The 13,369-nt window shown below is 37.5% G+C and overlaps 1 protein-coding gene across 8 annotated transcripts in view; it reads left to right on the forward strand.

Moving 5' to 3' along the window:
• LOC123977489 (DNA (cytosine-5)-methyltransferase 3A-like) overlaps positions 1-13,369 on the forward strand; it is a 63,437-nt gene that overhangs the window by 32,098 nt on the left and 17,970 nt on the right. For 6 of the 8 annotated variants that reach the window (XM_046060209.1, XM_046060213.1, XM_046060215.1 and 3 more), the window contains one exon: positions 11,783-11,986. In XM_046060209.1, the coding sequence (XP_045916165.1) occupies positions 11,783-11,986 (204 nt within the window). Of the gene's footprint in view, positions 1-1,734; positions 1,974-11,782; positions 11,987-13,369 lie in introns of all 8 variants that reach the window. The other 2 variants (XM_046060216.1, XM_046060212.1) reach the window with 2 other exon arrangements.

The raw sequence follows: 13,369 nt of genomic DNA on the forward strand, positions 1-13,369 counted from the left end.
GCACAGTAGGCTACATGTAAGGTCTTTTTTACACTGGAGATGTTGGGGTCATGTCCCCACCACCTTTTGAAATGGCTGATTTTGTCCCCACCACTTTTTGAAAGCATTTGTTAAAAATTTTCTGAATAGCTTGCAACCAGAAATGTTAAATAACAAATGAAAATGCTTTGAGAAAAGTTAATTTGCACTTATTTGTTTATTTTACATAAGCAAAAAAAAAAAAAAATCAAGCTACTAATCGTAAAATGACAATTCAAATTTTCACTAGAATGCAGGAAAATAAATGTTATATGCTCAAATTTCTCTGGGGGAGAACCCCCACCCCCCCTAACTCATAAATTTCAGCATTAATTGTTTTCCATAAAGTAGTGTTAAAATATCTTCTTGTCTTGTTCTCGTGACACCAAGATCATGTATTATCTCCTCTCGTGAGCTCAGTGTATTGTCACACCCCTAATCTAAGCCCTAATGTCCCCACCGCATTTTTAACACAAAGTGATGCCCTTGCATGTCAGTACCTTCCTCTTGTTGCAGTACACAATTGAAAGATATCTATACAAACATGTTCGCTTAAACAGACCCCTCTGACACCGTTGCTGTATGTTTATCTGCTTGCGTATCCTTCTCACCTTTTTTTTACCCCTGACCAGTTTGCATGCCTGTTTATACTTTTTCTTCTTCAGCTTTTGTTTATTAAGTGCATCCCAAGATTTATCCATTGAGCACACCACTATATTTTGGACCTTGTGTCCACTTGTTGGTAACACAATAATCCCCACTTTAAAGCTTCTTTAATCAATCAAAGAATAAAAAGACTATCTGTAATGTGAAAAGTGTCACTTGCAGGGATGAGCCCACATAAAAGAATCAAAGTTATCACCAACTCTGCAGCTCTAGAGAGCTTTTTAGCCTCTTTAAGCTCATTGTGTTGGTTTTATGGTTCAGGCTCTGTGCGAGTAGTTTGTTTTGTTTTAGCAAAAAATCGCTCTGATAAGCCCAATGTATATTACCAGACAGCAAACAGTCAAAGTTACCAACTAGCTGGTGAACATAGTGGAGCATTTGAAGCCAGATGTTTCTCTCAGGAGTTGGTGGAGACCAGAATGGGGTTAAAAGAGAGTGAATATTGGACGTAGATTGGTTCAGAGGGCAGAAATACAACTCCAAATGTATGCCAATGTTGCTTTATCACTTCTGAATGTTTAAATGGGCTGCTTGCCAACACCTTAGCCATTACTTTTGTATGTCACAACATTTTGTCTCTTCTTTTGGTTTGGACGTCTGCCCTCTAGTAGAAAAAGAAGCAAAAAATAAATTAGTGCAGCCGTGAATACATTTTACTGGACAGAGTAGTGACTGAAACGAGTTGTCTTATTTAATACATTCACTATAAAGATATTTTGGTCAGCTTCACCTTATTTTCCTTTCTGTAACTGTCTCATATGACTCGCTGTGTAACTGTCTTTTACAGTAATATGTACTTTTTTGTGTGTACGCCTGTGTGTGTGACATCCTATCACCATGTCAACTCTGAGGCTTACCTAACCTTTGACCTCAGTGTGTGATCACACCTCAAATACACACACATAAACACTAGCGTGGATTTGTGTGTTTCATCATCACCCTTAAACCACTGGTGCTACCTCTACACCACAACTCACTGTGCACGTGTGTGTGTGTGTGTGTGTGTGTGTGTGTGTGTGTGTGTGTGTGTGTTTGCTTGTGTTGTTGAAGTTGACCTAAACATCTGTTAGGTGAAGGCGCCAGTTAATCACACACTTCATCGCTGGCCAATCAGCAGAGAGGCAGTGGGTAAAGAAGGCTTGAGGGAGAGTGTAGCTAAGAGACACACAGAGAGGAAAGTGTGGAAAGAGGAGGAGGAGGAGGTGAGAGAGCGACAGATGAAGAAAATGACGGAGAGAAAGAGAGCCAGGGAGGAAGGGTTGCAGTTACAGAGCTGCCATGTCCGGTCTGTAAGTGATTTCATTCTCTCTTTTTTTGTGCGTGTACACGAGTTACAGAGTTTGCAAGTGTGTTAAGGTTTTCTTTTAAAACAGAAGGTGATACAAGCCGTTACCAACACTTTATTTCATGGAAAGGCTGTTTTTATTTGTTGCCTTCTAGTGGCTTTATGCCAAGTGCTTGATCACATGGGAGATTTCAGTAGCAAAACATAGATAGCATAACATCTAAAATAGTTTGAATAAATGAAACAGAGGTCATTTTTATTAACTTTCTCTTTGCTTGCTTGTTTGCTTGAAGATGATTCAGATAAAAAAGTGTTTCCCGCACTTTAACTGGCAGCAAAGACATGCAGACCCCTTTAGGGTTGCTCTGACAAATGAAATGCCCAAACATATCATTGTTGTGCTGCACTGTACATAGTTTTAATCAAAGACCAATTTTTTTTCCTTATTTTAAAGTCCCAAAGACTTTAAATTATTCAGTTATTTGGAAGAATAAAGCTATAATTAGAGGGAAGTCAAAAAAGTATGCAAAACAGTGTTGCATAAGTAAGTTTTTTCTGCTTTTCTCTTCTGTTAATCATCTTAAGTCCCCTTCAAATTTATCTTGTGACCTCTTGTTGGGGTCCTGACACCATCTTCCAACATAGGAACCACTATAACATATAGAAGTAAAATACAGAATATTTTTTATTTGCAATTTGGTTTTACAAAATAGTTACAGAACTTTTCTATTTCTCAATCATCATGCCAACAATCATGACATAAAATTTTATATTTCTGCACAAAAGCTTTTGAAAATATATAAAATTCTAATTTATTTATATGTGTACTTTAACAATACTATCAGTGATCTGAGAAAGGGTTTGTGCTACTGTTATAATTTTAAAACAATACTAACCACTAAATTAAGCTGCATGGTTTGGTATATTTTGATGTTGCCCAAAATCAATCCGCAAACCCTTTTAGTTATTTAAAGAGAGGTGTTGGATTAAGCACTTTCCCCTCTTCTACTCACTAGTAATATGGTCACCAAATATGTTTGAAATATAAAACGTAACCAAGCCACCAAATTAGTATTCTGCAGGGTTAACGTCAGAGTATTGTGCTTAAACAGCCATCAGACCCTTGTTGTTTAGTCCATTTTAATACAAGAGATCATTTTTGTTTTTGTTAACTTGTTGGTGTAAGAGCGAGATTGGGATTAAAACTTTCCATAAAAGTCGTGCAAATGGTTTATCAATATATTAATAATTGTAAAACACAACCAAACCACCAACTTCTTATGCTGCAGTGTTAACATCAGGCTTCAGACAGACTTTGTTCAGTCACGTTTTCTGTTCATTTTTAAGGCTTTCCCTGTTTAACTGGAACAGCATACAAATGGCTTCCCAGTATGTTAATAACTGGAAAAAACACCAAGCCATGTCCTTAAACATTCATCAGACAGATGTTGTTTGGTCCATTTCATTATGAGGGACCTCCGGAGAGCTTCATGGAAAACCGCTGATAGTTTTCCTTTAACATGTCCCACGGCTGCGATCGATGCTAATGAACGAGCAGTCACTTGGTGTGTCACCTATTGACAATCTGAGAGGGGGGTCTTGACTGCTCTCTTACTTGACTGCTTTCTTAATTGTACCCGGTGTGTGTGTGTGTGTGTGTGTGCGCGCGCGTATGTGTGTGTTGAGCAATGTTGGGTTCAACTCGAGGTCAGGGTCAGTCACGCTCATAAAGGAGGCGTGGTTTAAGAAATGGCTCATTGGCGAGGTCATGGGGTGAGGGGTCTCAGGTCAAGAGGGGCGGCACTTAGAGTGACAACACTGACCAGGCCGCGGGGTTTGTCAAAGTTCAAAGTTGTAACTCACAACATTACAGCCTTTTTTCATCTTTTTACCCCCTCCTGCTTTTATTTGTCTCTCACATAAAAAAACATTTCTGCAAACTTTGATTTTCTGTTAAAACACATAACAGTTCTTGAGATCTCTTTTATTTTAATTGTAATGTTACTACATATTCTTAGGTACATAACCAACACAAAATCTTAATATACCTCAGGGTGTTTTTATAAAATGTGAGACATCTGCATTTTACTGTTGGTGTGGTACAAACTAGAGCTTGACCAATAATGTACATGGGCGTGACAGGTTATATCTGCTGATTGTAGCTACTTGGCCAATAAGAAAACAAGATAATGTAGTACAAAAATGCCAAAGATAAGGTGTGTTTGAGCTCATTTAAATCAGACAGAAGTGTAAGAAGTGTCCTCCATTCTTCAGTAACCATAAAATTGACGTAAAAGACCAAATTAATAACTAATTTATGTTTTTCTTACCTATAAAATGTCAATGTCACAATCAGTATCCATACTGTGTTGGGCTCTAGTACAAATACATTTGACAAAAATGCATCACTGCACCTTATATCTTTCTAAAACATATTTTAAACTGATTTGAATGATCCCTCAGATGCAGTTATCATTTAGTTTTTCGTGCCATTAAGTCTGACATGCTCTTCTAGCATCTAATATTTAATTAAAAGGGTGTTTGTAAAGTGAGTTTGAAGGCAAATTCTCAAACACAGAAGCATCTGATGTTCACAAATCAGCAGAAGTGCACACAGAGCAAAAAACATTAATTATACGCTAAGGGGTTGTAATATGCAAAATGTTGGTAGGTAATGTGTTTTAAGCTCAGTACTAGAATGATTTTGCCCTTGTGTTGTGGATATGACACATAATTACATGTTGAAACAGCAATAATTAATCATGTGTCTTTATCAAACAGGCATTCAACCAAATGAGAGAGGCAGTCTGTGAAAGAGAGTCTTATGACTCATTGCAACAAGTAAAACCACTGAGTAGTTATATCCAGATACAAATGATACACACATGTTGGTGGTCAGCTGTCTTGTCAGTGTGTCTAACTTTTTATGAAAGACTTGAGTTACAGTGGCAGTCAGCCTTTGTGGGAAGCTTTTTTTATAGCAACGAGTTTTAATTGCATTTTAAGTTGTGTTCTACTTGAGACTAATTACCCACTGTCCAGCTCCAATGGGTTAGACTAACATAACATTTAAAAGTCCAAGGTAGTGTGTTGAAATTTGAGAGCATACATAATGTTCTAGGGCAGGGCGATTAGTACAGATTTACGACACTTTGCTGTACCGCAAACAGGATTTTGGATGAAGATGTAGCCAAGGATCAATCACTGAATAGATTTCTTTATTTAAGAAAATTCTCAGATGAATTCACATTGAATGGTTAAATTCCTAAGAGGAGTTTATATTCAACACACATTTAACAATAAAGCATTTTCAAGATATTAAATTATGATATAGGCGCCATCAAATGCGCCTGCTACTCCTGTATTGCTGGCTATTTGTTTGCTTCTGTCGGGGGTGTTGTTGGGAACTCGATGAAACGCGTGACAGTGTGTGGAGCTTAGCCTAAGTGCTATAATTGTATCCATGACTATTCGGCTTATTGATGGTTGTGACGGCCAAAATGATCAGCATTGCTGAATTTGTCCTGTGGCAAATAAACAAAGCGTCATCACCACCTTCAATTTAACTGAAAATGTTTTCACAAAACTGTGTAAAGTCAGATGACGTCCCTCACCAACTCGCTGACAAATTATGCCTGCGCTATCCGACCCCGTCTTATTGACTGCGCATCATCAAATAATTCAGAAACATTCTTCCTTTCCTGGATGATGCATGTCTCTGTCTCCACAGTGTCATCACAAGCCCCTACTGGCAGTTTCTAACCACTTGAGAGATCTTTTGAGCTGTCTTAAATAACTGGGAGAGTAAGAGTGATTCTTAGCTTTGAGAAATTTGATAACTTGCTTTTATTCTTAAGTTTAAAAGTAGGAGTAAATTTCATGAATTCTCAACACTTAAGACTAAAATGGCACTTTGAGAAGCTTGATAAATACCCGCCCCAGATGGTTAATTGTGGTTTGAAACTATTGGTAATAGTCAGAACATGACAAACACTTAAAACAGCAGATCATTAAAATATCTGAGGTAAAATATTCAAAACAGTTATGATGAAATCCTCTGTCAACAAATATGCATGAGTAAAATTAAGTAAATAAAATAAATAGCAGATAAATTGAAGGTCCAGTGTGTAATATTTAGGAGGATCTATTGACAGAAATGCAATATAATATGCATAACTATGTTTTCAGTGGTGTATAAAGACCTTACATAATGAACAGTTATGTTTTTATTACCTTAGAATGAGCCATTTCTATCTACACACACCGCGGGCTCTCTTACATAGACGTCACCATGTTGCGCCACCATGTTTCTACAGTAGCCCAAACGGACAAACTGCTCTACAGAGGACATTTTGTCACTACGTTCAATAAGTACGAAGAAGAAGAAAAAAGAAATAGTAGTAGTAGTAGGAGTAGTATCAGTCGTCTGGTTTGTTAGAAGTAAGAAAAGAAGTGAAATTTAGACAAATAGAGGACCACACGTATTATTTAGCACAAGAGCCAAAAGAGCATGTCGACCACCGTAGTTCCTCCTGTGCACTTGCAAAGGGAAGGGTGGATGGCGAGTGAGTAGTTGGTTGCAATTCCAACCCTCACCACTAGTTGCCACTAAAACGTACACACCGGACCTTTAAGTGCTAATTCGTTCATGATTCAAATTAATCAAATCAAATGTTCATTGAACATTTATAGAACATTTATTAAATGATTACAAGAGTTGAAGCCTTGAATGAGGCCCTGCAGAGTGGAAGCCTTCCTGTTAAAATGCCATCTACTGGCCTAATTAATGCACTTTAATAGGTTAGTAGGCCCACTTTCCAGCTCACTGTACAGAAAATATATATAATATATATATAGTATTTGACAGGACACACTTTCTTATTTTTAAAAAGAATGGAAAAATTGTTACAGTTCATTTTAGACACTATTTTTGTAAAACATTTTTTTACTACTGTGTAAATTTAATCAGAAAGAAGTTATAAGAGCAGCAGGGTTTTTTTTGAGTACCACTCTTCGATCGGTGTGTTGTTTTCATAGAAATCTGAGCAGATGAATACAGATTCATCTGTCGTTAGTGAGTCATCGCATCCCTAAAAGCAGCAAAGCTTCCTGATGGAGCGTTCAATCATCCAAAGTCACCAGGCAACAAACAGTTTCATCCAGAAAGCAGGATTTTGGCTGATATCTCGCAGCAATACGTCCAAGTCTTCTAATGAGATGATCCGGTCCAGATGCTGACAGAAATGATCACGTTTCCTTCACAGCAACTAAGCGCTGATGATGAGATGAGGTGGAAATCAAATGATTCCAGCAGTAAAATCGGGTCCTTGATGTAGAAAGTGGTAATATTTATTAATCCATCATTGAAAATTATAAATCAGAATATAGTAAGATGTGTTCAATTCAATTTAATTTAATGCAACTTTATTTATCACTGCAAAGGCATTGTATGCAGCAACTTTCCACCAATGTTAACAAAAACACCAATAAGAGAAACAAAAAAACCCAAAACATATCACACAGCAAAATAATTCAAAGACTGTAGGTTTAAACACTATATGTGGAATTGATAGTATATACATTAATAAATAAGATAAATATCTGAAAAACATAATGAAGCTGTTCAAAAGTAGCTGGTTTATAAACACAAGCCACCAGCATTTCACCTGTTACAGATAAAATAAATATTAAAATATAAAATTAATATCAATTAAACATAGTTTGAGTATATCACTTTTGCAGTACATACTCAAGATTTGCTTACAGTATGTATTTGATATGGACTTTGGACACACCGATACTTGAGTTGTAGGAAGAGAAAATCCAGACTTTTTGCTCAAGCATCCAGGATGTTTTAGAAACTAGTGACGACATATGGAGTTTCCCTTACAGTGCACGTGTGTGTGTGTGTATGTTTGTGTGTGTGGTCTGCCTATGATCCGTGTAACAGGCTGATTAGGATTTAATGAGGTCATAGGTCAACAGAAGCAGGGGAGAGTGACTTTGTGACCTCGGGGTCAAACAGAGGAGAGAACTGTCATGACCCAACGCTCACGTTTACTGTCTCTTCCACTTGAATTTATGCCGTCATCCCTCCCCTTCTTCCCATATGTAAATGTTTTTAGTTTGTGGAAATGCTCTGGAGGAGTCGCAGGATTTACCATCTGGGCCGCAGTGAGATTCTTGCTGTGTAGTTACTAGTGAGGTCATGATTATTTTTAAATTTGTCTCTTTTTAAGCTGAGCACTCACTGTCGCAATGTTTCCACACTGGGTTTCCCATATTTTGATTGTCAATCAAACAATGTCAGCCGTACTTCGACTTTAAGCTTTTTTTTTATTTGGTCATGATTTAGAGGCGTGTGTACTTTAATTTTATGTTACTTTATAGTAATGCCAGGTTCAAACAGGCGGTGGAAACCCTGCAAAGCGCTGTCCACTTACTTTTGGCGCACATCTTAACCAACTGGGATGTTCAGACAGCACGCGCCGTGGCTGGCTCGAGATCTGTAGCAATAGTTTCGACATCTGGTCTATTTTCCATGCCATGAGCAAATCTGTCAAGAAAACACACTTATAATCTTCTATAAACTACATAAATTATATATATATGATTTTAAAGAACTAATTCTGATAAAACAATCACTGTCAGCCAACCCTTTTGATTTTCCCTGCTCTTTGTTTAGCTTGATTTTTTCCCACACGTGTTTCCGTAAATTACTTATTCCACCTATTTGTCAGATGTGTCTAAACAGAGAACGAGAGAGACGAGCACTTCTGATGTGAAAAGAAAGGCTACTGCTCGTGCGAGAATTGACATATTGCAGCGCCTCCGCCTCCTCTCAGTTCAGATAGCGTTGTAGTTCTACTTCACTACTATTATAAATATATTAAATATCGTTTGCGTTCTCGTTGAGATTTAGATAAGAAGTTTGATATTACTCTCTGTCTGTCTATTAAATATGAAGCTGCAGCCACTTGTTAGCTTAGTCTAGCATAAAGACTGGAAATAGGGGAAAAGCTTGCCTTACTCCATCCCAACATGACAAAATCCACCTACCAGCACCTCCAAAGCTCTCTAATGAACCTATTATGTGTTTTTTGTGTAATCTGTATAAAAAACAATGTGTAAAAGTATCAGGTTGTGGTTTCATGGGGGATTACGTGGGAAATCACTGCACCTGGCTAAGAAATCCCACATCCCTACATTTCTGTTTTTATACAGATTAAACAAACAAGCTATGACATGTTAGTTAGTGAGTTTTAGAGGTGCTGGTAGGCTGAATGTGTTATCCTTGGACAGAGCCAGGGTCCTGTTTCCAGTCTTTATGCTAAGCTAAGCTAAGCTGGCTGTGGCCTTATGCTATGACAGTGTTATCCATCTTCTCATATAACTCTATGCCACAAAGTGAATAAGTGTATTTCTAAAAAAATTCCTTAAATAAAAAAAGTAAAATTTATTGCTTTTGGAGTTCTACTGATATGAAATTAAAAATGCAGGACTGTACTTTAACTTGTAATGGTGTATTTGTACACAGTGATATTGCTACTTTTACATGAGGTAAAGATTTCAATACTTTCCTAAGCGTAATACACTTAAGGTTAAATCACTATTGTAGAATAACAAAGTGGAAAAACTGACTTTAACTTGAAAACCGAATCTTTTGTAATGAATTTCCTGTCTTCATGTCTTCCACTAAACATGATCCTCTCTCTTTCTGTCTGTATTATATTCCACAGTTTTATAATATAATCCTATTTACTCTGTCTCCCTCTCTTTGTCTTCTCTCTGTCTCTCTCTCCTTCCCAAGCTGAACCCGTTGAACTACCTCCCCACCGCACCCTTTCTCCCCACTCACTTCCTGTTTAGAGGAACAATTAAAGGATTGTTCCTCCAGCCTGGGGCACTAAGGCCTTGATCTAGAGCAACCATCACATTAGCTGGAAAGATCCACATAAAACAAAAATTGTAGGACCTCCTTTAGTGTGTTTGCCTCTAAGCAAACAGGAATAAAACAAAAAATGTTACGATAGATGAGCAACTTTTGTGAAAGCATAAATGAGGGGACAATGGCCTCAGCAGGCACTGGACAGTCAGACATGATCAATAACAATAATGTGTGGTGAGGAAAAAGTGAATGTAGCTGATACAAGAGTTGTAAGTGTTGTAACTGTAACTCATTCTTAAAAATAATGGCTCACACAGTAGATAGGTTTGATGATGAAATGTCATATGTTAAAACATGTACCTGTGGCCTTAAGGTTTGATTGTTTGTTTGTTTAGATTAACATAGAATAAATAAGACATTTTAGCATCTAATCTGAACCAATTTTGTTTTGATAAACTGTAACTAGAAGGTAAAACTACTAAAACGCAAAATAAATGTAGACGCTAAGCCTTGTGTTGTACATGTGCCACCACACTTACATGCAGAATAAGTAATATTTTTAGTAGTGTGTTATTAGTATTATTAAAGCTGAGGTAGGCAATTTATTTCAGATTCATTTTTTTTGTAATATTTGTTGAAATTCTCTTTACATCGGTGGGATACTTTCAAAATCTAGCTGTCACTTGCTAGTTTCTCCAACGTTTCCTACGTTAGCTCTAATACTGAGAGCTGTTTAGTGTTGATATCTTGAAAGTAAACATAAAACCTACCTCTGTAGCCTGGCTTTTGATAATAATGTTTTATGGTGATTTTTTCATGATCATTTATTTTATTGTATTCATGTTTTACTCCCTCTTATCTATTTTTTTATCTATTATTTCCCATTTTTTTTATAAAATATTCATAATTTTTCCTTCTGTTTCTGAAATTGTTTTATTGTTTTACATTTGCTTAGTCTTATTATCAGCTTGACAGTCATCTGTAAAGCTCTTGCTCTAACTTCTACAAAAGGCGCTATACAAATAAAGTTTGATTGAGTGATTGACTGAATGATTGATTGATTGATTGATTGACTGATTGTAGAAGAAGTAGTAGTCGTTATGGTGGCATTGGTATGATTGGCATTGGTGATTAAGCCCGCAGCTAATAATAAAAGTTTCGTTATTGACTTTTTCTAATTCACCAAATTCTTTCTGCTCATCAAAAGTCACCAAAAGTATAATTAAATGTCTTTATAATTGCATTTTTTCTCTCTTTTTGTTAACTAAAAGGGTATGTATGTAGAAGAGTAGTAAATCCTCACATTTATAGAACTGTATTTTTACATGATGAAACACCTAAATGAGTTGGAATCTATCAAAAGTTGTCAGCTCTAGTGGAGGAGGTTATGTAGTGTATGTGGAGGAGTTTTCCCTAAAGGAAGATTTGAACAACAAAACAGCCATAAATGGTGAATGCTGTGGACTTGGTGCTGGCAAACATAGTGCAGGAGTTAGTAGCATAACAAGGAATTTTGTTTGTCTTGTAATTATGCACAGATGAGGTCAAAAATGGCAACAGACTGTTCCCAGACCAAGAGTTTATTTAAGAAATCATTGCCACAGTTCAAAATAAATATTCAGACATTGTGTTACTTTGTGCGTTTTTTCAGTTTGTGTATATCATCAATTAGCTTTTTGCGGATTAATGAGGAATTACTGCCTTTTAAGCCTGATGAGCCCATGGGAGTCCTGTTTGTGTCGCCTTTTATCATTTTGTGCTGTAGTTAGTTTGGTTTCAACTGTACATGGAGTTGATTTCAGAACAGGTCCAGCCATTAGGCAAGGATCTATACATATACAATGCAAGCCTAAATACCAAAGACACATGTAAAAATATATATTTTGAAAGGTGTCTGCGTTCCTGTGGTTGTTCTCCCTTCACAGGCAGAGCGACGGGCGTACAGAGAGGCAGAGATGAACATGATGGACGACCTATCAGAGGGTGACTTTCACAAAGAGGAGGAGCCAGCCAGCCCAGCACCTCCCCCTTCACAACAACACACAGACCCCGCCTCTCCAACAGTCGCTGTGACACCAGAGCCGGTTGCAAGTGGAGAACAGGCCACACCCAGCGAGGTAGAGTACCAGGTAAATTTATTAATGAGTCTGTTGAATTAATGACTTCTCTGAAGTTTCTCCAAAATAAGTAAGTATGTAGCAGAGGTGGGGGACTCGAGTCGCATGACTTGACTCAAGTCACATGACTTGACTTGAGTCATACTCGAGTTGCAAATTTGAAGACTTGAGACTTGCTTGACTAAAACAGACAAAAGACTCGACTGAACTTTAACTTGAGACAGATGTCTTGAAATTTGCTTGATTTTTTAAATAAATACTTTAATTCGGTCATTCGGACAACAATTGCGCATAATCCTGCAACCATGTGTGCTTCACTTAATGTTAGTGGTCTGGATCTCCGTAACAGTGGCATAGAAAAAGACCGTTACATGTAGTACAACACAGACATTCAAGGATTATATTGTCAATGACGATAAGAAGCAAAGACCAGTGATGTGCAAGATCTGCAGCTCAAAAATCAGTGACACGACCACCACAAAATCCAACTTCATCTGTCACTACTGAACCCATAAAGAAAGGTAAGTTTCGTTACGTGACTGTGGCTTTTTAGCTAACATAAGGTGGGCAAACACAGAGAAAGCTAGCGTCACGTTTAAAGGAGACTTTTAAACTGCTTTTCCAGACCTATATTGTAGTTCTGTGACTCCTGTATGGCAGTTTGCATGATTCAAAGTTCAAAAAAACATTTTATTTTCTTATACTGACTTCATGTAAGCCTTCATTTCAGCCTCTGTGTGAAACAAGCTCCAAATGCTTCTGTCTCTGTAAGGCCCCCCTCTCAAAGCCCACTGTCTTCTGATTGGCCAAGACCTGAAGCATGTTACCAGGCTGTTGTTGTTGCTGGGCAGAACAGACTGAGCTGTTGCTGGGCCGTTGCTATGGGAGCACACGCCTATATATGGAACACCAGCTCCGTCTGGCTCTGTATTATGTAGAAGGGAGCGATGGTAGAAAAAGCAGTTTGAAACCAAAACAGAGCCTTCAGAACAGGAGGAAATCTGAGGTTTTTGCTCACAGGGATTTCTTTTAAATACTTTAACCTCATTTTTTGAAGCTTTGGTCATGTTCAACATGAACATCCAACATTCTAACATTGTGGAAAAGTCATAAAATGTGGAAAAGCATGATAGGTCTCCTTTAAGCCACAAACAGTTGTTTGGCTGCAGTTTGGCGCTGTTGCAACTTTATGTGAAAACCTCTAAACATTCCTGGTGGTAACAGGTCCTGATGACAGCTCTCGTTATGTGCCCACAACTGCTATATGATACACCGTTTGAAAGCTAAAATCCTTGTGATTCGACCAATGCAAACCATTTTAAGATACATTCACAACAGCGGGTACAATCAGCGCCTCTGTCAGACCAACCAGTACAATCAAAATTGATGCGACTC

Source organism: Micropterus dolomieu, linkage group LG10 (assembly GCF_021292245.1).
Source record: "Micropterus dolomieu isolate WLL.071019.BEF.003 ecotype Adirondacks linkage group LG10, ASM2129224v1, whole genome shotgun sequence".
NCBI classification, from domain to species: Eukaryota; Metazoa; Chordata; class Actinopteri; order Centrarchiformes; family Centrarchidae; genus Micropterus; species Micropterus dolomieu.